Here is a 25,612-nt window from a genome sequence, read left to right as displayed (position 1 = left end):
CTTCGGCTAGATCGGAGATTGCTTTGTGGGATGATGAGCCTGCAACCCGGACCACCTCACCATCTTCATGGACTGAGAAATCCCTGCAGGAAGATCCCCATCGGCCGCATCGCATCCACAGCATCCTTTGAGCATCTTCAGCACCTTCATCCCTTGCATCAGGACCACTCCATAGGAATCCATTGCAATGTGCCTAGAACTGCTGAATGACTACTTCTGTACTTGTAACCAACCGCATCGACACATACCTAAGTTTTCTTTTAACACGTTTCCAAGTGTTCAGTTTGTTGACTTTGCCGAAGCTTGTTCACAGTTGCGTGAAATTGCATTGGTTTATTATTGCTTGTAAAATCTATATCTCCAGGCCCCTCCGGATGATCTTTTTCATTCTAGGGTCTAAAATCTTTTTAAAATTCAATATTTTTTTATAAACGGGTGTTCGAATTCTTGAGGGTTCTGTTGATTTCTTCTTCAGTTGTTTTGGTGCTGTTTAAAGGCTTAACAATTGTTCCTCTGTGTAAGCCTTGCTGCTCAGTGTCACAGCTACCCACGATTGAGCAGAGGGTTTGACAGATGAAACCCAAGGATCCTAAAGGTGTTGGTAAGTGTATTACACGGTGAGGTTGCAGAACCATACCTTGTAATAGACCCCATTCCCTCACACTATATGAGCAGCCATTTTTCAGGCAAGGCCTAGCAGACCCCAATCGGAACTAATACAAAAGCAAACATAACAGAAATTAGACATAGAAAATAAGCCCTTCTGTTTACTGCCCACCTTTCTAATGACCCGTGTTAGGTCTTACCTAGCAAAAGCAACATGCAAAGCCAATTTACTAACCAGCTGCATTCTATGCCACAATATAATTCTACTACAGACATAAAATACATGCAATTTTACTCTTCATTTCTACGCAATCATAAACCTATGTTAATTTAATTCACATTTAATTAATAAATTAGAATTTTGCAAATAGCAGTTAGTTTCCCACGTGTAGTGTCTAAATAAAAGGTGCATTTGTTGATTAGTTTACATGCTACCCACAGTTAATATTATTAAAGTTATGAGGTCATTAACTTCGAAGGGGGTACAAAAAATGTTAGTATTTCCCCTGCTCCATCAATTCCCGGAGGCATCTAATTGTACAACTTACCTGATGGACTGCGTTGGCAGCATTGAGAACAGGGTGATCGGTGGCTGGCACCTGTTGACTGCTGCCAAGATTGAAGTCTAGTTTTTGTCTGAGAATGAGTGACTAATATGCAATTCTCCATGAGTGGTGTTCCAATTGTTTTTAAAAAATGAATTACTCTTTCTGACAAATTTTAGTGCTTCTATTAAAATCCCCAAACTGTATTTTGGCAGATTTTAATAATATCAAAACGGCTTCTAATAATTATATTCTCTGCAAAATATAATCCTTTACCTAGCATTACAGGCTAGAATTAATGTTTTAGTGATATCTCACTTAAATTACTGCAAAGTGATCTGTCCATGGACCTCTAAAATGGAACTCAGTCTACTCCTTGTGGCCTATCATGCTGCGATAGAACTGTTTCTTGCAAGAATAAACAGTGGCATGGACCGTAAAACGGGCATAGGCTTCATGTCTGTTCGTGTTGCTAATGCTTGCTTTCTAATATGTTTGTACATTTTTATTACAGACACATAAAAAAGTCCTGTGCATGTGTGCACAGGCAGACGTCAGATTTTTTTTTTTTTATTATAACAGTTCCACAAAAACATTCAAAGATGGCTGTCAGTCCATGCGTCTGCAAGGGCCTCAGGCCCAGCTCTCCCGGGCAGCTGCACCGCTCTGCTTGCTACTCGTTCTTCTGAGTGCTTTTTCCTGCTTTTGCTTTGTTTTTCACTGCTTTCTCCATGAAGCAGCTAGCAACTCAAGCGCCTTGAGACCCTCACTTGTGATTTGCCGCGCTTTATAAATCCTGATTGAAATGATTGAGGGCGACCATCATGGAACTGTTTAAAGTTATTCACAGAGATTGCAGCCGCACGCAGTGCTCAAGCAGTGGCGAGGGCCCAATAGTAGTGTCTGCAAGGTTGCTAGACCAGTACAAAATAAAAAAACTATTTGTTAGAAAAAACACTCAATGGTTAACAAGTTCCTTCCACTGAAGGGATGACTTTCTGTTTGGGTGATGACATTATGCCTTATCGTAATTCTGTCGCTCACACTATGGAACCAGTAGCTGACGTGGGCAGACCCCACTGCCCACACTGTTCACTGTGCTGGGCAGAGACCAATGAGAAAGACACTCCAGTTGATAAAGAGGATGCCTTGAAAGATCCTATAAGTTTTTTTATATCTCTCAGTTAAAAAGTGAGTTATGGTTCTGGCTCAAACGCCTAAAACCCTTTGAAATTCAGCATTTTTCGTTATGCAACCACCCAATTCACGGTTTTACGCTAGAACCATAACTCTGATATTTTTGACTGTTTTTTCTTTCAGTGGTTAGGTTTTCTTTTCAATTGTGTAGTTAATTTCAAACTTCCGTCTTTCAGGGTCGGCCTACGCTATACTTTCTGGCATCCAAGCAAAACAAATTGCTCCTAGTGTTTGGCTTTGCCTGTGCTTTTTTTAAGACAGCCTTAAACATGTGAGTCTATCACAAAATAGTAGTCAATTCCAACTCCTAAAATAACCGCAAGTGAGTCTGCGCTCCGTGTTTGGGGCTTTTTTATTGGATTGTTTTATATTTTCCATGTATTTGAGTACTCCTGGCCACTTCTTTGGTGTCGCTCACACTTGGGGATTGCCCCACTAAGGCAGTTGAATTTTCTTCCCCCTGTGCGAAATTCTAGAGTCTGAGTCAGTTTGCACATTTCAAGATGGGAGTGGGATTCTGCCCTATTCCAGTTACTGGTATTTTGTATAAAAAATCAAAAATCAAAGTGTGATTGACTGAATTAGTTTAGCCCTTACAAGCTCTCTCTGGAACTTTATAAAACATTTATTTCTAAATCTACTGATCAGATTTACACCAAAATTAAAAAGCAAGGTGCGGAGTAAAGTTCTTGTATCTTGCCACGTTTGTGGTAAATCCATTAAGACATTGGGGTTGCAGATGTGAGCAAAATGTCCTATCGGAGTTAAAATGGGAAATCAAAGTATACTAGCAATCACCCTAAAAGGCCTGCTGACTTTAATAAATGCATTTCACAATAATCCAGTCAGACTTACTATCTTTGGCGCAACGTTTCATAATAAACAGATCAGACTGTTGGCATCTGCCATAAGTTTTAGCAATGAAACAGTCAAGCCTCTAGCTTTCATAATTGTCTTGTCACCATAAACATCTGTCACCTCTTGTATTGCACATAAGCTGGCAACCATAAGCGTTACGGTCATAAAATTATAAATAAACACAACATGACAGTTGTTAAAACAGTATACAACCCTTTTGAAAATGGCCTAACAAGTATTACCACTTTGCAAATCTTCCACTCAAAGTGTTTGTCAGACGGTGTAACCAATACTTCGATAATCTGTGAGACTACATATGTAATGGCAATACCTGTGCATACGCTTTAACCCCTTCGCTGCTAGGCCTTTTCCCCTGCCTGTGCTAAGCCTTTTTTTTGGGCTATTTGGGGTAGTTTGCGCTGAGGCCCCTGTAACTTTTTGACCACATAAGGTATCCACGCCAAATTTGCGTCCTTTTCTTCCAACATCATGGGGATATTAAAGGAACCCAGGGTTTGTTGATTCCCCTGGATGGTTGTGGGGATATATAGGACTTGTAGGTTCACCAAGAACCCTAGGAACCCAGAGCCAATAACTGAGCAGCATCTTGCAATGGTTTTTTATTGTGTACTGGGTATATAGAAAGTCATTTGGGAAAATATAAACAGTGAAAAATCGGTATGAAAGACACCTATGTATTTCTGAAATGGAAACAAAATATAGAGTTTAGAAACAGTAGCTATTTGCACATCTCTGAAATTGTGGGTACCCATACTAACGTGAATTATAGGACATCTTTCGAAGTGACTTCTTTTTTACACATTGTCTTTCATTTGGAAGGCAGAAATGCATCGAAAGTCAATAGGTAATAACAGTTGCTCTACAATTATGTGTTCCCCTAAGTCTCCTGATAAAAATGGTACCTCACTTGTGTGGGTAGGCCTAGTGCCCGCGACAGGAAACGTCCCAAAACGCAACGAGGACACACCACATTTTTACAATGAAAACTGACCCTTTTTTTGCCTTGTGCCTAGCTGTAAATTTTGAACCCTATCTCTGCCGGCACATAAGAAAACCTAGCAAACCTATACATTTTTGAAAACTAGACACCCAGGAGAATCCAGGATGGGGTGGCTTGTCTACCTCTCACCAGGTTATGTTACCCAGAATTCCTTGCAAACCTCAAAATTTGTATTAAAAAACCCACACATTTTCCTCACATTTCTGTGATGGAAAGTCCTGGAATCTGCGTGGATCCACAAAATTCCCCCCACCCTACATTCCCCAAAGTCTTCTGATAAAAATGGTACCTCACTTGTGTGGGTAGGCCTAGTGCCCGTGAGAGGAAGAGGCCAAAACGTATTGTGGAGAGATCACAATTACCTATCATAAAACAGCCTTGTTTTACAGGGGGGGTCACCTGGGTTTTTTGCCCCAGACTCGGCAACCATCTAGGGAAACCTACCAAACCCACACATTTCTAAAAACTAGACACCCGGGGGAGTCCAAGGAGGTATGGCTTGCGTGGCCCCCCAACGTTTTCCTATCCAGAATCCCCTGATCCTATACATTTTCTGCGGATCCGGCATCTGGGTCCGCTCTGCGCTTCCCAGAGTTCTCCCGAGCGACGCTCGCCCAACTCAAAGAATTTTGAGACGCCATGCATGCTATCTTTGGGCCACTGACTCCCTCTGGCGCTCTTTCAGACCTCTTGGGGCATAGAGGTGACTCTGCTGGGGTACCACCAGCGGGTTTGCCCCTGACACCATTCGGGTCTTCTAGATCCACCCCCGGATCCAGACTGATGCCGTCACAGTGACTTCTTCCAGCCCGGCTCTTTCGTTCTGGAGCTGTGCCCAGTACTGCGGTCGCTTGACAATGAACCCATTGTTATTCCCGACTCTGAACCGATGACCCATGAGAAGTCGATGCTTGTACCGGCCAGGCTCTAAATGCCCCTGGACTAACCGCCCCTCGATCAACTTTACATCACTGAGGGGTAGATGAGCAGGGGGACCTTGGTCCCCTAGAGGAGGACCTCGAGCCAACAGAAAACTGGTATGAGGTGCTGGGTGAGGCCAGTGGTCTGGACACCTCACCAGACTTTGGCATGCTTTCCCCTCCAGGCCTTGTGTCGGAGGGAGGGGCATCCTTCACCACCGTGGTACACAAGGTGACAGAGGTCCTCGACCTTCAGCTGCCTGCGGTCGAGGTTAAGGCCAACATCTTGCCGGATGTGCTTTCCCTGGGGCCAGTTTAGCTTAACCTCTGTTTTCTTTTAATGAAGCCCTCACCAACGTTCCATTAGGATCCTGGGCCAAGCCTTGTACAGGGGCTCGTGCATTGCGTGATTGCCCGACGCCATTGACCTGCCCCAGGAGACCGAGCCTTCCTCTCCCACCACCTCTCCGAAGAAGTCCTGGTTGTACATGCCTTCACATCAAAGGTCAACCCAAATGCTTTCCTTTCCACTCCACCGGACAGGGTGTCAAAGATGCTGGACGTTTGGTCAGTAAATGCTGCATGCCTCTTGGACTGATATTCCCACACGATGTGGGACTCTGTTGCACAGCTGCTTCCCAAGCTACCAGAAGAGGGCCGAGCTATCCTCAACCAAGCCTTAGTGGATGATGGGGATGCAGCGACCATCATATGTGGGCTGAGTTCCATAGACTTCCTAGGCAAAGACATTGCTTCCACGGTGCTGCTGCGTCACCAGGCCTGGTTCCGGCCCACTGGGTTCTCCGGGGAAGTCCAGGCATCCCTTATAGACATGCCACTTGATGGATTCCGCCTATTTGCTGACACAGGGCTCAAGTGTTTTCGGGTGAGCTGGTTCACTTCCAGATCTCTCTGACTTTCTATGTCTGCCCGGTCTCAGCAGCAGTCCTTTCGCCCTAGCTGCAAATGTGGTCAAGGCACATATGGGCGTCCGCAAAACCAGATTCAATCAATCAATGATTTATAAAGTGTGGCAAATCACCGTGAGGGTCTCAAGGAGCTGCTTTTTTTAATGAGAATAAAGCAAGGAGAAGTCATTCAAAAAACAGGGGGAAGGAGGTCGAAAGCAATCAAAACAAATAGACAGTGAGGAGAAGGCACTTTAACAACGGGGGAGGAAACAAGAAGAAAGCAGTGAATGAGGGTAAAGTAAGGAGAAGGCACTCAAAAAATAAGGTAAAAAGAAAGCAGTGAAAATTAGGGAAAAGCAATGAGGGGAAAACCAAGGAGAAAGCAATGAAAGCAAGGAGAAGGCACTCTGAAAGCGGGGAAAAAGCAAGGAGAAGACAGGAGCAAGAGCGATGCAGCAGCACGGGTAGAGCAGGGCCTGGGGCCTTCTCAATGGGTTCGCGCTGCAGGCTACATTTAGTAGGTCCCGAGAGGAGGGAGGGGTGGTGGGAGGCGTGGCTTGGTGAAAGGCGCGGAAAAGGCAGCATTAGCTAAAAAGTAGCCTTCTGAGGGCCCATTCCACCAGGGCCATGGTCGTTACTACTGCAATGGCACACGGTGCACATGTCCTGGACATCTGCCAAGCTGCTACATGGGCATCCCAACCCACTTTAAGCACTAATGATTAGACAGTGACGTCTGTTGACATGCTCATTTTATCAGTTTGTTCCTCCAGGATTTTCTAGCTTGATCCAGTTTTCAGACACACCTATAGAGAGGTAGTGCTTGGATATCTGTTCTAAATGAGGAGTCTATGGTTAGAAGTGTCTATCAGAAGGACAAGTTACTTGCCGTTCAGAACACTTTTTCTGGTGGAGACACTGCTCAAACACTGATTATACATGGCTCCGCATTTTTGGTGCCGGAATAGTCATGGAAGAAACTGATGTCCGTGGGCCTGGGTGGCGCTAATGTGGAGTCGATCAATGCCATCTACCAGTACGCAGAGGTACTGCTCGAGATTTTCTGGGCTCAGTCGGATGCCTGGCAAACATTCTAAGATGAGGACTCTGTAGCTCAAAGTGTTAAAGTGTTACAGAAGGTAAGTAACTTGTTTACAACAGTAGGCTATGGGTTGTGTTGATAATCTGTGACATATGGAGTAAGACACTCATCTATTAGCTTTAACAAAGTGTTAGAGCAGTCTACCCTAAAACGTCTATTGGCTTTAACATATGCTTTTCACAGTAATTAGGTCAGGCTTACTGCTTTCGCCGTGACTGTTTAATAACTAGATCTAGCCTATTGCCTTGATCTGTGGCGTGTTACCGTATCCAACTCAGTCCTGCTGTGATGAGCCTATATTTTCTGACCGGGCAAAACAATGCAAGACAAGCACTTTTTTCAGCAGAAGTACACAGCTTCTGCTCAGTTAAATTCAGTACTGCAGGAAATCACCATTTTGTCTCAGCCGATTCCCCTTTGTCAGTAGTGCTTCTTAAAGCTCTTTTTCTGTTCATCTCATATGGTCTGGTTACATTTTTGCTGTCAAGCCAGGCCTAAAAAGAGACAATTTAACACTGTGAGATGCAAGATTCTTTGTTGTTTGGGGGATGGGTCAGGGCGATGTAGGGCACAATACGTCAACCTCTTTTTAGAGCTCCACTGGTCCCCAGAAAGATCTTGCACCGTTGTTTATATCACATGGCCAGTCCTGCTCTGCATAGTGGAGGAGGGTTGGGAGTGCACCAGGAATTATCTCGCACACAAAAAATTGAATTTCCTGCACAATGCTTGGAAGTTTACTTTTATACAGGGTTCTGATCCGTGGCAGATATTTTGGAATGGTGTCTCAAACAGCTCCCAAGATAGAACTGATGAATGTCCCGGAGAACCCTTGAAGGTAGGTAGGTACATGGTAGCTCTTGTTAGTCTCGGGCTGATACTTGTTAGAGTGAATGTAGCACAGAACGTTACTACCTATAATCCTAGTTCCCTGTAATGGGAATCTTTATGGAAGTCAACAAGGAAGCAACTCTTGTGATAACAGGATCCCACTGATCAGACAAAATCAGCTGAACCAGCCACCAGTACAGGGCATTCTGGGGCAGTGGAGCTGCTGCCCCTTAAAGGTGCAGTGCTCTTCTTCCCTGGTCATGTGACTACCGTCTAGCCCAGTCCCCTCTTTTCTTTTTGTCTTTGGATAATGATACCAGATTAATTATAATTTTTATAAACAAAAAGAATAATCCAAATTAACTCACCGTAGCCTGCAGATATGTGTATGTTTTAAAAGAGTGGGTTTCTCTTGCTAAAGTGGTGCAAGATAGTACACGTGGGTGAAAACATCTGTGTTTCACGAATCCCTTGATGGATAACAAGGATGAGCTTTTACTACTGTTCATCCCCAACCCAATGTTTCATCACCTCCAGTGGAGGCATGCACCTGTGAATAAGTTTGTGGGACAGCTTCACTTTTCTTGTTTCCCCTTATCACTGTATCTGTTTTTGTCGCCTCTAGTGTTTACTAACTCTGCTGGCAGGGATGCTAGAGTGAATATTGTGTTCTAATTAATTCACTCTTCCCATGAGTTTGTCTCTTTTTCACATTTCTAGTTTGTGAGCACTTTTTTGTTTTCTTGGCTCGCTCATAATTGTGTTGGACACCACCATCACCTGTGTCCAGCAGGCCTAACTTTCATTTTCTTTCTATCCACAGTGGTTACTGCCTCCAGCATGGGGGGTGCAGCTATGTATGAACTGGTGCGAGTTGGTCATGCGGAGCTTGTGGGGGAGATTATCCGTCTTGAAGGCGACATGGCTACCATTCAAGTTTACGAAGAAACCTGTATCCTGTTTTCAGACAACGCAGCATTCTGTAGTATTGTCATTCATTCATAACGTATGTTCAGGTGTACTTGAACATATATTGTGTGGTCACTGGTTTCTGCAAACTCATTTGAGTGCCGTATAAATGCTTCAGACTACTTTAAAAGGCATGACTAACATCACCACAATGTTATATAAAATAAACATTTAACTAGATAGCAACTCACCCTATCAGGAAGCAGTCGCTTCCACTGGGTAGTAAGCATCATCAGGCATTATAGTACAAGATTCATACCATCCTGGCATACAGAAATGTGAAATTATCAACCTGATGAAACATCTCGGAGACATTTGTTTTGAGTAATTGTACTTGCTGAAGTTAAAAATAAGCTTACGGTTTATGTGAAATCTTGGTTTTCTAACACAAAGGAAGTGAGAAACTATACTGGTGTTTTTACCCGCATAGGGAAAAAATTGCCAGATATTTGGTGGCATTCTCCTTGAAGTTTGGCATATTGTTAAAATGTTATCATCTTTAAAACTGGGGTTTTGGAGACGCGTGGACATGGTGATTTGTGAAGAGCCTGCACATTGGTTGAACTTTCTTGCAACTTTGGGACCACAGGCTGCTGCTAAACCCTAGAGTGTGGCCCAGTATCCTGGGAGAAGGAGTGTGGTGATGGCTGTGTCCCCGCTTGTGTCTCCCTGAAGCCCGCATGTACACGTTAGTGGCTTGCTCGTCCAGGAAGGCAGACGGTAGTGCTAGGGTTATGCAATCCAGGATCCGGTTGATGTGCTGAGGAGACCAGAGTAAACACAACAGAAAGCCAGGATGACGCATTGGTGATCCCATCATGTGAACAGGAGCGAAGAGCATGCTTTTGGGAGTCTGTATGATGTGGCATTGAGGTGAAGGAGAGGAGACCGCCACCAGGGGAGACATTGAGAGACAGTCACTCCAGGCAGATGGTTCTGCTCACTCAAGTGACTCCTAGTTCCTAAGTTTAACAAAACCTTAATCAAAACTCCTCAGAGGGAGAATGTATGCTAAGGAAAGCATGCAGTCCTCTCATAAGAACAAGGATGACTCTGTTGCTCAAAGGGCCCAATCCTCATAGGCCACTCCTCAGCTGAACCCAGAACTGCTGAATGACACTGAGTGCTATTGAAATGAGGATGGCCATTGTGTAATAGGCAGTATTCGAGATTTAAGACTGTGTTATGGCTGGGTCAGAAGACATGAGAGCCCTAAAACAGTGTATTGCAACCAATTATACAACAATGTAAGAATAAGGCTATCTAATCCAGAGATGTCTTCAGTTTCAAAATTGGGTATTCACTTCAATCTCTAACCTGGAATCTAAAACAGAGTTACTGGAAAGTGAATCAAAGGCCACAAGAGTTACACATCCTGGGATTTCCACCAACAGTGCTGAAAGTAGTATAAAAACTGAGTTGCAACATTTCCTGAGGTCTGTGGTGTTGGAGGTTGATTCAAAGGCTATAGTGTCAGTGGTGGATGCAGGGGACATAAGATCGAGCATAGCAGCAGCGTTGGCCGAAGTGGCTGACTCTGGACAGAGGGAAGTGATCAAGATGAGGACCACGTTGGTGAAGGAAGCGAGGGTCCACTTTTTTCCAGCCTCAGTCAAGTAACCGTGAGGTGTTGGCAGGACTTGCAGATCATCAAAAAAGAGCAGATGGTCTTCGGTGTACATGCTTCCCTGTGGGTTCCAGCAAGACTCAATGTTTGTTGTGGAGAGAAGACATGCTTCTTCATTAATCCCAAGGCAGCTGGGTAACTTCTTATGACAGAGGAAAGAATCATCTTGAACAAAGTAAAATAGTGGTGTTGGTCCCAGCGAATCTTGTACTTTACCAGGATATTTGTTTCCCCTTGGGATCTCGTCAGAAATCCTCTCATGTTATTGCGCCAAGAGCCCCAACTATAGGAGTGTTATTCCCTTGTTCTTAAGCTAATTCCTGGAATGTTTGCTTGCTTTCTAGTCCCACAACAAACAACCCAACCCCTCCCATTGTTGTCCTTGGTTAACACCCGACATGAAAGTGTTATTCTTGGAGTTTTCATGCTTGGTTGACTAAAGTTAGAAAAGTATGATGAGCGATGTGCTGATACCCTTGATTTTTTCTTAAGATGGTCTGTTCCCACCTGATATGCTGAATACAGATGTAAACCATAAAAGTGTGATGTTCTCTTCACTAGTTCAGATCACATGTCTTGTACACCGTGCTTCAGTCTCTGCACCCTCAAGCAGCTTTAAACGTGTCTTTCGTTCCTTGCCTCAGATAACTCCTTTAGGGGTGTGCTGTTTTTTTGTTGTTGTTATTTTTAACTATTCAGTAGGACATTAAAGTAGACGCTCTTTAATGACTTTCCGAACCAGCCGACCTACAGCCCTACATATGCCCAGCTCTCTTTATTGTGCCCCGTTCTTATTGTCTTTAGGAGGGTTGTATGGTGTTCAGGGATTAAAGAACCAGAGCGAGCACTAAACAAATACTTAAGCTTTCTTCAGAGATGTTCTATTTCATACCTTGACCTTTTCTACCATAAATACACACCCATTAAGCAAGGGTTTGAACCTACCAAACATAACATAAGCAGGTGTCCTAAAGCTGTCTGTAGCTAAGGAATATTTAAAAGGATGTGTATTTCACTTGCCACTGTTCTCACAAGCCCCTAAACCATCTATTTCGTAACAGTATGGGCTAATCTGGTTTCAAATAAAAGCCTGTGTGAAATGTCTGCCCGGTAGATATCATGCTTCACAACCTAGCCCTGTCTTCTGTGAAAAGGAGTAAAGGTGTAGGATGGTGGTGTCAACTTGTTATTGGCACCCTGAGTGCTTGTTTAGCATTTTGATTCAACTCGAACTTTTTTGGGTGATTTTGTAACTCTTCCCTGAAACTTTGGTTTATTCTCCATTCTTTGTTTTGAATTTTCCCATGATTATCTGTTTTCTGGTGCATACTGAGATATTTGAGGCTGTCTTCGCTGTCAAAAAACATATTTTTACGACAGCGTCTTCCAAAAACCACTGGTTTCAACACCCTCAATGTTCTTAACGCCATCAAATCGTCTTTCTACTGACCGTACACACCCAAGGTCCTGCTGCCGCATGTACTTTATATTTAGACTATTCCCAATTACTGCATGTAAAGTAATGGTTTTCGTACTGCCTTTCATCTTCCCTTGTGACAAACCAATCTCCAGGTCACTGTTCTTTAAGTTGTGCATCGCTCTGCATTATCTCTACAAGTCATGTTATGCTCCATCCTCTTTTTGAAATGGTGTATCTGTTGTTGCGCCCTCAAAGCACTTTTCCTTAGCTTCCATCTCAAGCTGGTGTGTCTGTAGGGGATCCTGTGCTGCGCACAGGGAAGCCCCTCTCTGTGGAACTTGGTCCAGGCATAATGGGGTCCATTTTCGATGGTATCCAGAGACCCTTGAAGGACATCAGCGACTCAACTCAAAGTATTTACATTCCAAGAGGAGTCAACGTGTCTGCTTTAAGTAAAGACATTAAATGGGAGTTTAATCCGTCCAGAAACCTGAGGGTAAGTATTATTGAGGCTAACGCTGCGGTGGTTGTTTTGTTTTTTCAAATAACAACTCAATAAATAAAATATAAATATACACACACACACATATAGTCTAAATACAGGAGTTGGTTGTGAATCAACATGCCTTGTTTCTCTCCATGGGTGTTCTAGAGTTTATCCTCCTTTTGCTTTGCTCTGTACCTCATATTCTGTGTTATGGGTATAGAAAAATGAATTTAAGTTGGAATGATGGTAAGGTTGCTTATTTACTTTTGAGTCACATGTTCCGATTGGATATTGAGCTGTTCTCTGGTTTTGCCTGCCGTGCAGCAGTTCCACTATTTCAATACTGCGGTAATGGAGGGTATGACGGATGAGATCTTTTAGACTGTATTTGTTGTTTGTCCTCTGTCCACCCATCCCTCATTAGTTCAGTATTATCAAAATTGGCACTGCTGTTATTTCACGTGTCTTCAAATCGACTGTTACATCTCTGGGTAGTTGTCTCAAATTACTGAAGTCCTACCATTATCTACCATACTTTAGTACTTCACTGCCAGCCTTACGCTCGCTCTTCCATTATATAGAAGTTCATGTATAATATCTCACAATGTTTGTGTATGTCAGGGAATGTGGGTTGTGGTATTTCAAAGTTCTACAATCCGTGTCCGCAAACTATAATGGCAAGTCAAGGAATGTTACCGACTTACTCTCTCTATTTTGCAGGTTGGAAGCCACATCACTGGTGGGGATATCTACGGCTTGGTACATGAGAACTCCCTCATCAAACACCACCTTATGCTACCGCCACGTAACAGGGGTACAGTGACATATGTCGCCCCACCCGGTAACTACGATACCTCTGTAAGTATAACATTGAACATACTGTTTTATTAAAATCTTATTTGGACAAAAAAAGAATGTTTTTGTGCTTACATATTCCACTCGAAGATCCATTGCTTTCAAGGCTTTTCATGTTAAAATTACACAGATAACGCGTTTAATAAACACAAGAAATAAATGAAATTAAGTGAATATATATCTTTGATTGTGCTTCTCTGTTAGTCCTTGTGAGTGAGTCCGAACCCTCAATCTAATGCATTCTCAGCTATTTTGTTTAAAGGGGTTTGTGAAACCAAAATAATATAGGCTTACTGGAGATGGAAATCTAGTATGTGTATTTCTGATTTCATCTTGAGCGGAGAAGGTAAGGCTAGGAGTGACCATGAATTTCCCACTAACAAATTAAGTAGTTTACTTTACTTTTGTACAGTATTCTCGCCAGGGCCGGCCCTAGGCATGTGCAAAGTGTGCACCTGCACAGGGCCGCCAAACCCCAGGGGCCGCCAAGACGAGGATCGGATCGGAAGGATCTGATAATCGTGGCAGTGGCGGCCCCCTGGCAGTATTTGGCGGCCTCCGGCTCCGACCCCGGCTAGCAATGGCAGCGTTGTCACAGTTTCACTTTGCCCAGCCAGCCAGCAGTTTGGGTCCCAGGGCCGTCAATCTTAGCCCTGCTAGTGCTACTACCAATGACCGTATGACGTGACGGCCCTGGGACAGCCCCCGCGCGCTGTGCGCAGTGCGGAACTGCACACATGCTGCCGCTCTGACGCGTCACGGTGGGTCACACTCCCGCCAGGGAGAGTGCGTGAGCGGTGGTGCCAATGACTGTGCGTCGTCATCGTGTCTGTGACTGTGAGAATCACCGACGATCATCAGAGAACACCTGTCCCGTGTCCGACTCAGAGTCTCCGGATTGCCAGGTAACTCAGTTTCATTGTTAAACATTATAAGAAGGCGACTTCAGGCAGGATAGAATTGGTGCTCACTGAACAGAGTGAACTGCTGGGATGGGAATGGCTCAGTATTGAAGGCGATGCAACTGGGGATACCCTCATTCGCCCATGATTGGATGGTAGAGTTTCTAGAAAGTGGCACACGCCTGGACTGGTAACCATGGAACATTCGCAGCGTGATACTATGCACTCGAGAGGTTTCGTTCCATGCTATTTAGTAAGCAACATTCTGGGTTGCTGCACACATGCTGCAATTCAGTAATTGGGCTGTCTAAAGGGGAGGCTCATAGTCCAAGTTTGACTCTATAAGGGTATTGCTGACAGCTGGCGGTCCTTTGCAGGAATTAATACAATGATGCAGAGTAGGCGTTCGAGGTGGAAGGGGCACATTGAGATTATAAATGCTTCTAACGCCCTACCTGGAATACAAAAGCCTGAAGAAGTGATGAAACACAGTTCAAGAACGCTCTGGGATCTGATGAGGTGCCAAGCAAGGAGATCAAACTGTTCAAACCTGTAATATGAAAATGGAGATATAATGCTGCAACCGTAAAATTACGGTCTTTCTGTGTAAGTAAGAAAGCAGAAGACTAGGCAGATTTAATGAATAGTGCCATGTCTAAAAGAATGCATTCTTTCTCACCTATTCTCTCATAAAGATGGAAATTAATCAGTCAACTTACTACAATGAAAGGGTTGATAGGGTATGCACAGTCCTTCCATAGGCACCATGAAACCATTGCCATGCACACACAAACTTGCACCCGTATACTTTTGTTTTGCTGCTACTGTTCAACCAACTGATTTGGAGACTGCCAATTGGCATCAGCATATCCGCAAGGAGGTAGGGCAAAGGTAACCTGTGGTAGGCTACGCGTTAAAACTGATGGATAGCTTGTGCTTCTCTTTTATAACCACCTTTTGCCATCCCCCAAGTACAGACTGAAGTAAAGGAGTTTCATTGGCATGTGGTTGAATACCTTAGCATGTGAGCAGAAAGCAGTGGAGGCAGCCCAGGCACCTGCTCTTCAGATCTGTTATAGCACAATGCTTTGTGGATAAAATCTATGAATAAATGTTCTGTTGGAATATCAGGACCAAAGCTAGGGAATGGTACTCAAACGTATAGTCCAGTCTGAGGCCTACATTAATCCACCTCGGTGGGTGGGGTAGGTTTATCTTCACAGCACCCTGTTACTTGGATGCAAGATTTCTGCAAACATCCGCTTTTAGTGAACCCTTAGATGCCTGTGAGGAAAAAAGCGAATAAGAATGTGAAGCCGCTTGCTCCTGCATCCCCTTGTTCTGTGGACACTATCACTAGAACCATCCCCAAGACGTAGCTCAGGTCCCTGAAGTCCAGGAGCCCCTTTACCACCTGGGACCCCTGGTTCCAGTCTATAACGTGCCAGGAGACAGAGATGCTCCTTGAAAGTATCCACTTGGGCATTGGCAGCCTTGCAGGAAATTATAAAATGTAATGTTTCTCACTGAAAGGAACTCCATTTGACGCAAGTACAGGAGCAGTAGTTAGAGCGACACAGAATGAGCATGGCCACCATAGGGCAAACCTGTTAAGATGAACAGAAGTCCAACAGAGATGAAGGTTTAAGTTTATTTATTAAAGTAAGTCACGTGTAATATCACCACACCAGGGGCAGAGCAGTCTGACACCAGCTCAGTCCTGGCCCTTATGAGCTCTGCCGTCTGACTGGTAGAATAAAGTGCACACCAGCATTCTTCATGAAATCACAGACACCATGGACACAAACACTGCACACTAGGTACATAGAATACAAGAACAAGTAGACCTCCAACGCAACCACACACACTCAAAACAAACCACAGAGCGAAGTATAGACTACACACAGCCGCCATGACTTAAACATATTATGGGAAATAAACACCAGACACACACAAACACAACAGCAACACAATGTAGCACAAATAAGCGACCCCTGCCTTTCTACGACTTACACACACTATGAAGTGAGGCATGTGACCCACAGCCTGCACAAAAATTACACACTGCCCAAACCAGTGATGCACATGAACGATAGGCTGCCCGCGAGTTACTTACAAATATGGTGCAATGCATACGAACCTCAGTTTGCCCATGACTTAAATGCACCCAGTATAGGACAAGCATCACTAATAGCCTGCCCATGACTTGCCCACAATAAAGGCATGACATGCGATCCGTAGCCTGCCAACAACATATGTACCAACATAGTATATGGCATGCTACTACACAGTCTGCCCATATCTATGACATAGTTTGATATTAAAAATACAACACAAACAATCAGTCTATCAAAAACCAAAGAAGCACACGCAAAGACATGACCCAAAACTGGATATATGGCGTGAAGTCACAAATGAATATTGAGTGACCCAAATTATTATAAGGAATGTGCTAAATGTGAAAAATTACATGCAATGAAAATCTATTTTGCGTGAAAATTATCCTTGCATCCATTTTGGACGCATTTCAAGCTAAAATAATAGCACAGAAACACATGTCAAGAACAACAGTCCCTCGTGTTCCTTGTTCCTGTTCTTCTGCAATAGGATTTTTATCTGAATGAACTGGAAATGACACGTTGCGGCATACTTTCAGGAATGCAGTATAACAAGCGTAACATCAAATTAAGAAGATTATGTTGGCAGGGACTAGTTATCATCAGGGTAGGGTTGGGACTGTTCATCATCATTTCATTTGTATGTATCTTTAAGTGTATTTAGTTTGATGATGATTCATTTGTGTATCTCTAGGCAGGTCTTACTTTCGTTCTTGGATCTGACTATGTTGGCAGCACAAACTTTATATCTACAGATGTTGGATTTGTCTTTGTGGATCCTGGCTGGTTTGGCTCATTTATTGTTAAAAATACTTTCACCTCATGAATTGTCCCTCTTGTCACCTCATGAATTATCCCTCTTGGACATAAAAGATTAACCATTGGTGTTGGCAGCAAGGTAAGCAGGGCCGGCCCTAGGCTGGGGACTGCGTGGTAATGGCATTTTGTTTGCTTTGATACTTGCACAAGTGCCACCATTGCCTTTGCCTACGAAGGTAACGTTTGTTCTTGTGCTCGAGTGTCTACCATATATTGCTGTATTATACCTCCTCTAATTATACTTTGTTTTCTCTCGAGCAGGCTTCACTTTAAAATAGTTTATTGCAGGGGATTAGACTGTAGACACCTAGATCTTTGTTTACCCAACAAATTCCAAAGCATTGTAGCTGTAAGATAACTTTGGTGGTGAATACATTTGCTGGCGACTGGCGAGATCTGTGTGCAGTCTAGTTACAGGCCGGCCTCAGTCACTCATACAAAGTATAAAGAGACAGAGTTAAATGCGATATCCCAGCTGCAAAGTGAAGCATGCACCATGCAGGTCACAGATTTGTATTTTACGTAGGAAGCTCAGCGAGTTACTGCTTTCATCATTGCAGACATTCTTTAGGGAGATAGGTCTCAGGTTACCACCTTGTAATATACCTGCTTAATGAATTATTAACCATCTTTAAGGAATTGCATGGATGGTAACTGCAAGGTATAAGTTTAGAAACAGTGCTTTTTGCTCAGTATTTCATTATTCAAATTTTTCCCAAAAGTGTTCCTTTAGTAATAAAGACGTATTAGTAGTAATTGCTTTTATACACTGTTATTAGTTTAATTACTCGTGTAGATAATTCATCTAGCATTCAGACAGTGGATGTGAAGCTCTTACATTCAGGGATTGGAAAATTCAAAACCTGCCTTCAGTCATCTTTTAAGGACTTGTGTAACCTGCACACATGTCACTTTTTCCTCCTGTAATGCACCGTGTGCAACCTCATGTATTTTGTTTGCTCACAATTGTCACTTTTGCCAATTGTAACTTAACGTTTGCTTTTGTAATTTATTCACTTGTAATTTTCTCCTCATGTTACATTACTGTTCCTAGCAGCGCGCGTGCCATCATTTTCACTTTTTTTTTCCAAACAGGAAGGTTTTTTTTTTCTTCAAGGGCCAATAACAATTAAAAGAATGATTTGAGCGGAAAGCTAGGGCTTATGGCAAGTGTAACAATGTGTGTGAATTATATGAGTGCATAGACCATAGATTGCTTAAAAACAACAAGAAAATGGCGCCTTGTAAGAACACCGGGAAGGGTAGGAGCAGCCGCAGGTACTGGTTAATCATCTAACGACTTTTCTGGACGTATTATTTAAACACGTTCCTGAGCTCCGTCCCGTCCGGACCCCCTCTTCCGGGGCCCCCACCTACGCTCCCTGCACAGGGCCACCATGAGCCTAGCTGTTCTCGCTCATTCCTAACTGGTCTACAGTTGACTGTAGCTCAAGCGAGACTGAAAAAAGCTTCTCCAGATTTAAATTGACCATTGCCCAGAAGAGTAGTATCCACTCTGTGCCCGATATCTGACCAGTTTCTGTACTTCACCAACAACTCCCACCCAGGTCATGCATAGTTTTTCCAGCACGCATGTCCGCGATCTGCAGATGCTTAGAGGGAGTGTTTGGCTGGGTCTTGTGAAGGAACAAAGACTAAGAGGACCTAATTCAGTACGGAATTACTTTTTCCTTTCATGCAGGGAACATGATTTAATACCCCAAAAAATAGGTGTCAGTTATGAAGAATAGAGGTGGTTGCACAAGGGCGACACCATAGGAGACGGATGTGCTTACTTTTATTAAGAAAGCGTCTAAGAAGTTGCATGGTAATGGGAGTGTTCACAACTAGGCCCTATGGGATACTACCAGCACTTGCTTTCTCTGTGTTTTCTTGAAGCAAGTGCATGCCTCAGAAGATGGAAAAGCCTTCCAGGAGAGAAACATTCACTAAAATGATATGAAACAGATTATTTCAGACAAAGGGATCTCAGCTCCCTGAGAGCAGGATTATAGTAATTATATCTAGTTGAGTACTCAATCAGGAGTCTGGTACGCAGAATCAAAGTGTTATTGCTTGGAAAAAGCTAAATACGGGTGCCCCAATCGGTCATAGATTATACAATTATTTACTATACTGACTTGTCGAGATATTTCTCACATTGGGGGTTCTGTGTTAACCACTATTGTCATAATTTTGTAACCCACAACTAATATTACTATAAATAGTTTCAGCAAAAGATAAACATAGTGAACTAAATTACATCTTAAAAGCGGTTAACAAAATAATAAGCAATCATTTATTCTGGAAGGTTTTAAATTAGGGGATCCGATATGTTGCCCTTTGCTTTTAAAGGATTATTGAACCGAAGAACTTATCCGACTTCCTGGAGGTGACATGGGCACCTTTTGTAAATCAAGAGGGCTCCCATGTCACCTCCAGGAAGCTTTAAAGTTGCAATTATGTTCACTATGTTTGTTCTCTTCGCATACTAGCACATTTTGATGGCTTAAAACAGACAGGGGTTCACACACCATCATTCGTATCACAATAATTTTGTTTTTACCCCCTTTTATTGAATTTTTGGCAAAACAGTTTGTGATAATATCAGTTGTGTGCTATAAAATTCTGGAAATAGTGTTTAATAAATACCCTTAATGTGAGAAATATGTCTATATGTCAGCATTGTAAACAATTGTGTAATCTATTGGTGATTTGGGGCATACTCATTTTGTTTTTTTAATAAGCTGCCTCAACTGTTCTTAAAGGGCACCCCCACATCTTATGAGTATGTAGAATAATCATTAGGCATACTTTCATGCCTACATTCATTCTTCAGCCTTGACTACAAAAAATAAACTTGCACTCAGTTTTCAGACTATTCCGTGAACCAGAGTAGCACTTCTTCTCAAAACGCATGATACATCCTGCTGACTCAACAGCAATGTGCAAGCCTGATATAGATATATTAATAGGGAAACTAACATTGATTTTTTTTTTAAATCCCCATGCCCTGTAAACATCTCATCAAACCTAGTCAAACCTGTCTGTCAAAAATGATTGCTTTCAAGGTGTACCACTGACTTTGTTGTTGTTCTGATTGATCTTGGATTTATTCTACATTTAATGGCCTATGATATCAAGCCCTAATGATATGCATGTCACGGGGTGTTCTATCTATACCTAATTTCAAAGCTAATGACTGGTTATCTTGGCTACAAAAAACCTTTTTGTACACCAAAACTCCTCAAAGGACACATAATCTATATACCGTATTTAACCTGTTAACTACATGAAACTATATTCACCTAGCTATGATAGCTGGATAAGCTCGTCCTGACTGGTGTATCCCAAAGGACAGGCGCGTGCAAAACCCTTTGCTTCCTAATGATCTGATACATTTCTTATCCTACGTTCAGAAAGGAGGAATATCTGCTACTCAAGATTTTGATCATTCTAAAACGCCATTTGCTTTTATTTGAATGACATGGAGAAGTCCTCATATTCCACTTCATAGGTTATTAATGCTTCAAATTATTTTATTGTTTATTGGAGATCACCCTGGCAACACCATTAATACATGCATGATAAGGATAGGAGTCGTTATAAAGATTGACATGTATCTAGTGGTACAACTTGAATTTAACGGGGAGTCCTAAAAGATGTTGGAATGGTCCTCCCAGTCAATATCTCCCACATCTGCCAAGTTCTTTTACCTGGTTATTCCTAATTTGATAAGGTTGTCTGGTTTATTGCCTGTGAGCGTTTGATATATCGAAGAGACCGCCTTGGTCTCCATCTTCTCCATAAGCAACGCACCCTCTAGGTGTTTTTTCCCCGCAATTCTGTCAGCCTGTCCTCTCAACACCAAGGCAGGTTTAAGCTGCACGTATTTGGAGATTTGCTTATTAGAAAGTTCATATTCCTCCTGAATGTTTAAAGCCGTTCTCTGCCAGCAGCATTGCTCACCTCCTTTTCGCTTCCATCACTGAAGACCTGTTAGTCTAGTGGCTGTTGCAGTGCAGAGTTTGCTCTGATAGCAGTCTTAGTCAATTAGATTGGATTGATTTGGACAACTGATGCTGTTTTCTTTCTAGAAGGCTGCCTACTCGCAACCATTAAACCGATCTTTGGTTGTCCCAGATTGTGTTTGCAGTATGTCTGAGAAAAGTATCAGTGCTCAAGGTTGTACATTATATCCAGTGAACTTTTGTGGAGGGTGTTTTAGTTAAACTAAATGTATTTACAGGAGGAATATATAGTTGAATAGCTCTTTGGAATGCTGGTGATGGTGTAAAGTGTTAGCAAACCACCATCCGCTATAAATGTTATTTAAAATCTTTCCTAAAAGCAACAGTGAAGCCTATGGCAACTGCCTTTAGATGTTGTATTGATGGAAGTGTTGATAAACTGTGTGTAAATGAGATTTTGCTTTTAAATTTGGTAATGTAGTTTTGAGTAAATTAAGTTGTAGAAGATGGCCTTTCTAATGACATATTTTTCAAATCTGTATTTATTATACATTTTATTGTTTGTATTGTGATTTACACTTAATGTAGAATAAACTTAATTACATATTCTGCTATGTCCTTCCTACGTGACAGCATCTGTGTCACCAGATAACAGAACTAGAAGTATGAATATTCCATACATGTTCTAATAGTTAAAATATTTCTAAAGTTTCTTTTAAAAATCCCTACCACAGGATGTTGTCTTGGAACTTGAGTTTGAAGGCGAGAAGGAGAAGTTTACCATGGTGCAGGTCTGGCCTGTTCGGCAAATCCGACCTGTCACAGAGAAGCTTCCCGCTAATAATCCACTGCTCACCGGCCAGAGAATCCTTGATGCACTTTTTCCGTAAGTACTGATGTTTGGCTCACGCTTTACACTTCTTAAGAAGAATAACATTGACAGGCATAGATTAATCAGTTTGTTTCCATATTTGTTACTTCAAAAATAGAATTTAGTGTTCCTGTTTTGGAATGCAGTTTGCATTGAGGTCCTTCATGAATGGTAAGACTGCAAGGGTGGAAAGAGTTGAGTGCAGAGGGCCTGGTTGGTGGTGCTGTTCAATAGCTTTTGGAAACAGATTGCTTCAGCTACTTGGGGCGAGTCTCTTATCTTGGAAAAATTGTGTCTTTAAGAAGAAGGAAAAAAAGAGGAGAAAAAACGCAGCCAATGGCTAACAACAAAACCTTTCTGTATACACAGGTGTGTCCAGGGTGGCACCACCGCCATCCCAGGGGCTTTTGGTTGTGGAAAGACGGTCATCTCACAGTCCCTCTCCAAGTATTCCAACAGTGACGTCATCATCTACGTGGGCTGCGGTGAAAGAGGAAACGAGATGTCTGAAGTACTTCGAGATTTTCCTGAGGTGAGTCTGCGGTTGAAGCAATTTGAACGAAGTAGTCCTTGTTCATTAGAAGGTCAGGGAAGTGTTGTGAGTCTGCAGATTCTGAGAAGACAGAAGCCTCTAATTAGGTATTTTATAGCATCACACCAAGTTGTCCATGGTCTTTCAAAATATGAACAAAGGCCTTGTGGACAAAACCACCCTTTAATAGAAATTCAGAATCGTGCTAAAGAAATACTTGGTTTGTAATTTATGGAATTGAGGTATTATGTCTGAGAGATATTTTGCTATATTTTGCAATCCAGGGATATCTTTCCCCAAGTTCATTTCATTTCTCTTTGCTATGGCAAGGTATATTTGCCTGTTTCATAGCAAATTAGTTGCTGAGAGAAAATCATAGTTGCCTTCTAGATAGGCAGCAGCTGTTGAATTTATTTGTCCAGTACACAGCGAGTTGTTTTCGAGAAAAAAGACCCATGGGCGTGATTCACAGAAATCTACTCCTAGATGTATACTGACTTTTAAGGGTTCCACAAAAATTCCTGGAAATCGATCTATGTCACTTTTAGATTTCCAGTGTGAACCAATATTCTAAATATATGCATGAAATATTTCCCCCATTTGGAAATTTCAACGAGTAAATGTAGAATTGTACTCTTGCAACATTGTTTTTCTCTCCAGGAAAAAAAACACATTTACCAGTGGTGAAACCCTTTCTTCTCCAGTATTAGGGGTGTCTTTCATAGATTCACATGCCTGAATCATTCCCCGTCGTCGGAGTAGGAGTCCCACGGTATATAAAAAAGCAGTAATAAGCCATTTGTACATAGCAAATAACAGTTATAATAAACCAGGAAGTAAAGTAGCCTCAGCTACCAATGAAAAAACTTCCACATTAGTGACTATCCAAGTCATTATGTTAGACCAAACTGCAGCCAATCAGGCCACAGCTCCCACCAAGGTATTCTCCCCAGAGACCCAGGCTGTCAGATTTTTTACCGCACGTCGTGTGATAGGGAGTCTCTCTGAGCTCTGCTCAGTTTTTTCTCTACTTTTGAAAGTTCTCACTTTCAAACATGTCTACATCTAAGTCCCTTTTCAGGGCCTGTGAATCTTGTGGCAAGGCAAGGCTCTTCAAGGAGGACCCTCATTCTCTCTGCATATATTGCTTGTATCCGGATCATCAGGCTAAGGAGTGCAAGATTTGTCGCACTTTTCCCACAAAAACCCTCAGAGACAGAGAGGGTCGCCTTCTACTATGGATACAACGGAATAAGGACAAGGACTTGCCACTCTCTGAGGTAGGAAGTTTGGCCTCTGTCTTCTATGGGATCTAGAAAGAGAATGGCTGAGGGTAAGGTGACTACCCCTAAGGCAAAAGTGGCAAAACAGGCCCAGCACACTCTTGCTGCTGATGAGCCTTCTACTTCTAAGGTGAAGAAAGCCTGTGAAAAATCTGTAAAGCCGCCTGTAATTAAAAAGACTGTGTCTTTATTGTCACCTCAGAGGCCTGCAACCAAGGCAGCAACTTCTCTGCCGGTTTCCTGTCAGACAGCCACTACAGTGACTTCAACTGTGACTTATTCCTCACCAAAACCCTCTTTGGTGGTGTCCTCAGCGTCCTCACCTACTTATGTGCATGTTCAGATTCGTCCCATCTCGTCGACGAAGAAAGTTTCTCCGACCGTCGACGAGCCTCCGTCGACGAAGCCCATGTCAGCGTCGAAAACACCCTTCCCGTCGACGACGACTTTACCGTCGACGAAGAAATCCTTACCGTCGACGACTTCACCGTCGACGAAGCACCAGTCGACCATCCCATCGACGACGAGGAAGACTCAGTCGACGATCCAACCGTCGACGAAGAAGACACCGTCGACGGCCCCGTCGACGAAGTCGTCGACGACGGTCTCGTCGACGAAGAAGATGGCTCCGTCGACGGCCCCGTCGACGAAGAAAATTATTCCGTCGACGTCGAAAAGTGTTCCGTCGACGACGACGTCGTCGTCGACATCAAAAAACGGATCGTCGACGAAAACTCTCCAGCCACAGTTGTCGACGACGCAATCGACGACGGCGAGTTCATCGCTCACAACTAAGTCAATGCCAAAAGACTTCCCAGTGGCCCAAGAACATCCAATAACGCCAAAACTGTCAACTTGTACAGACATTCAGGTCTGGTCAGCAAAGAGCAACATGATATCGTTGCCATCTCCAGCCACCACTGCGGCACTTCTACAACGCCCATCGCAGTCTGCATGTATGTCACCACTCACAATGCCTGACAGGCTCTTGGATTCAGACGAGGACTCTGCTAGCGAATTATTTCCAGCAGCTACAAGTCCATCTGACTTGCTCATACAGGTCAAGGATCAGGAGGAAGAGGAGCAAGTGACGCAACAGCCCGGGTTGGATCCTACACCACCACCAGGGACACAAATGCCCATGGAACTATTTAGAAATTTGATGTCCATGTTGGATGATTACTATCGCCGTTTTCCGCCCTCAGAGTCGGGCGAATCACACATCTCTTCCCCCCAGCCTAGAGGGGCCCCGCATTCAATACCTCCTATAACGGAAGAATCGGGACATACCCCATCCATACCGGTGCCATATAATCAACCGGAGGATGAGAATACTGATGGGGAGGCTCAGGAGGAAGGTGAATTAGATGAATCGGATTCGTCGGAGTATGAAGATTATCAGGCTGACTCCCCTGCTCCAGATGAACAGCCTAAAGCTGATTCACCACCGGTGGATATTGCGAATTTTCATAAGATTATGGACAACGCAACCAAGAGATTTCTCATTGCCATGGAGACAAAACAGGATGATTGTTTCCTGTATGATTTCAAAAATTTGTCCCAAAGACAGAGTTGGTCCATACCTATCATAGACTTCATTTGGAAAGAAGGTCTAAAGATCATGGCCACACCAAACTCTTTACCACCAGTGTTACCACGAGTAGATAAAAAGTATAGAGCGCCAGCTTCTTCACCGGCTTGCCTGATTGGACAAGCCAAGACAGACTCAGTCATTGCACAAGCAGCTCAAAAGAGAGCGAAGAACCCG

At 43.1% G+C, this 25,612-nt stretch overlaps 1 protein-coding gene across 8 annotated transcripts in view; it reads left to right on the top strand.

Annotated features, from left to right (window-relative positions):
* Positions 1-25,612, top strand: part of ATP6V1A (ATPase H+ transporting V1 subunit A) — a 266,273-nt gene that overhangs the window by 160,755 nt on the left and 79,906 nt on the right. For all 8 annotated transcript variants that reach the window (XM_078656668.1, XM_078656664.1, XM_078656669.1 and 5 more), the window contains 5 exons: positions 8,815-8,943; positions 12,289-12,503; positions 13,215-13,352; positions 21,893-22,044; positions 22,399-22,561. In XM_078656668.1, the coding sequence (XP_078512794.1) occupies positions 8,815-8,943; positions 12,289-12,503; positions 13,215-13,352; positions 21,893-22,044; positions 22,399-22,561 (797 nt within the window). The remainder of the gene's footprint in view (positions 1-8,814; positions 8,944-12,288; positions 12,504-13,214; positions 13,353-21,892; positions 22,045-22,398; positions 22,562-25,612) is intronic.

The sequence above is a fragment of the Lissotriton helveticus genome, chromosome 8, assembly GCF_964261635.1.
Source record: "Lissotriton helveticus chromosome 8, aLisHel1.1, whole genome shotgun sequence".
Taxonomy (NCBI): Eukaryota; Metazoa; Chordata; class Amphibia; order Caudata; family Salamandridae; genus Lissotriton; species Lissotriton helveticus.
Note: the sequence above shows the minus strand (reverse complement) of the source record. Positions and strands in the feature narration are given on the sequence as shown.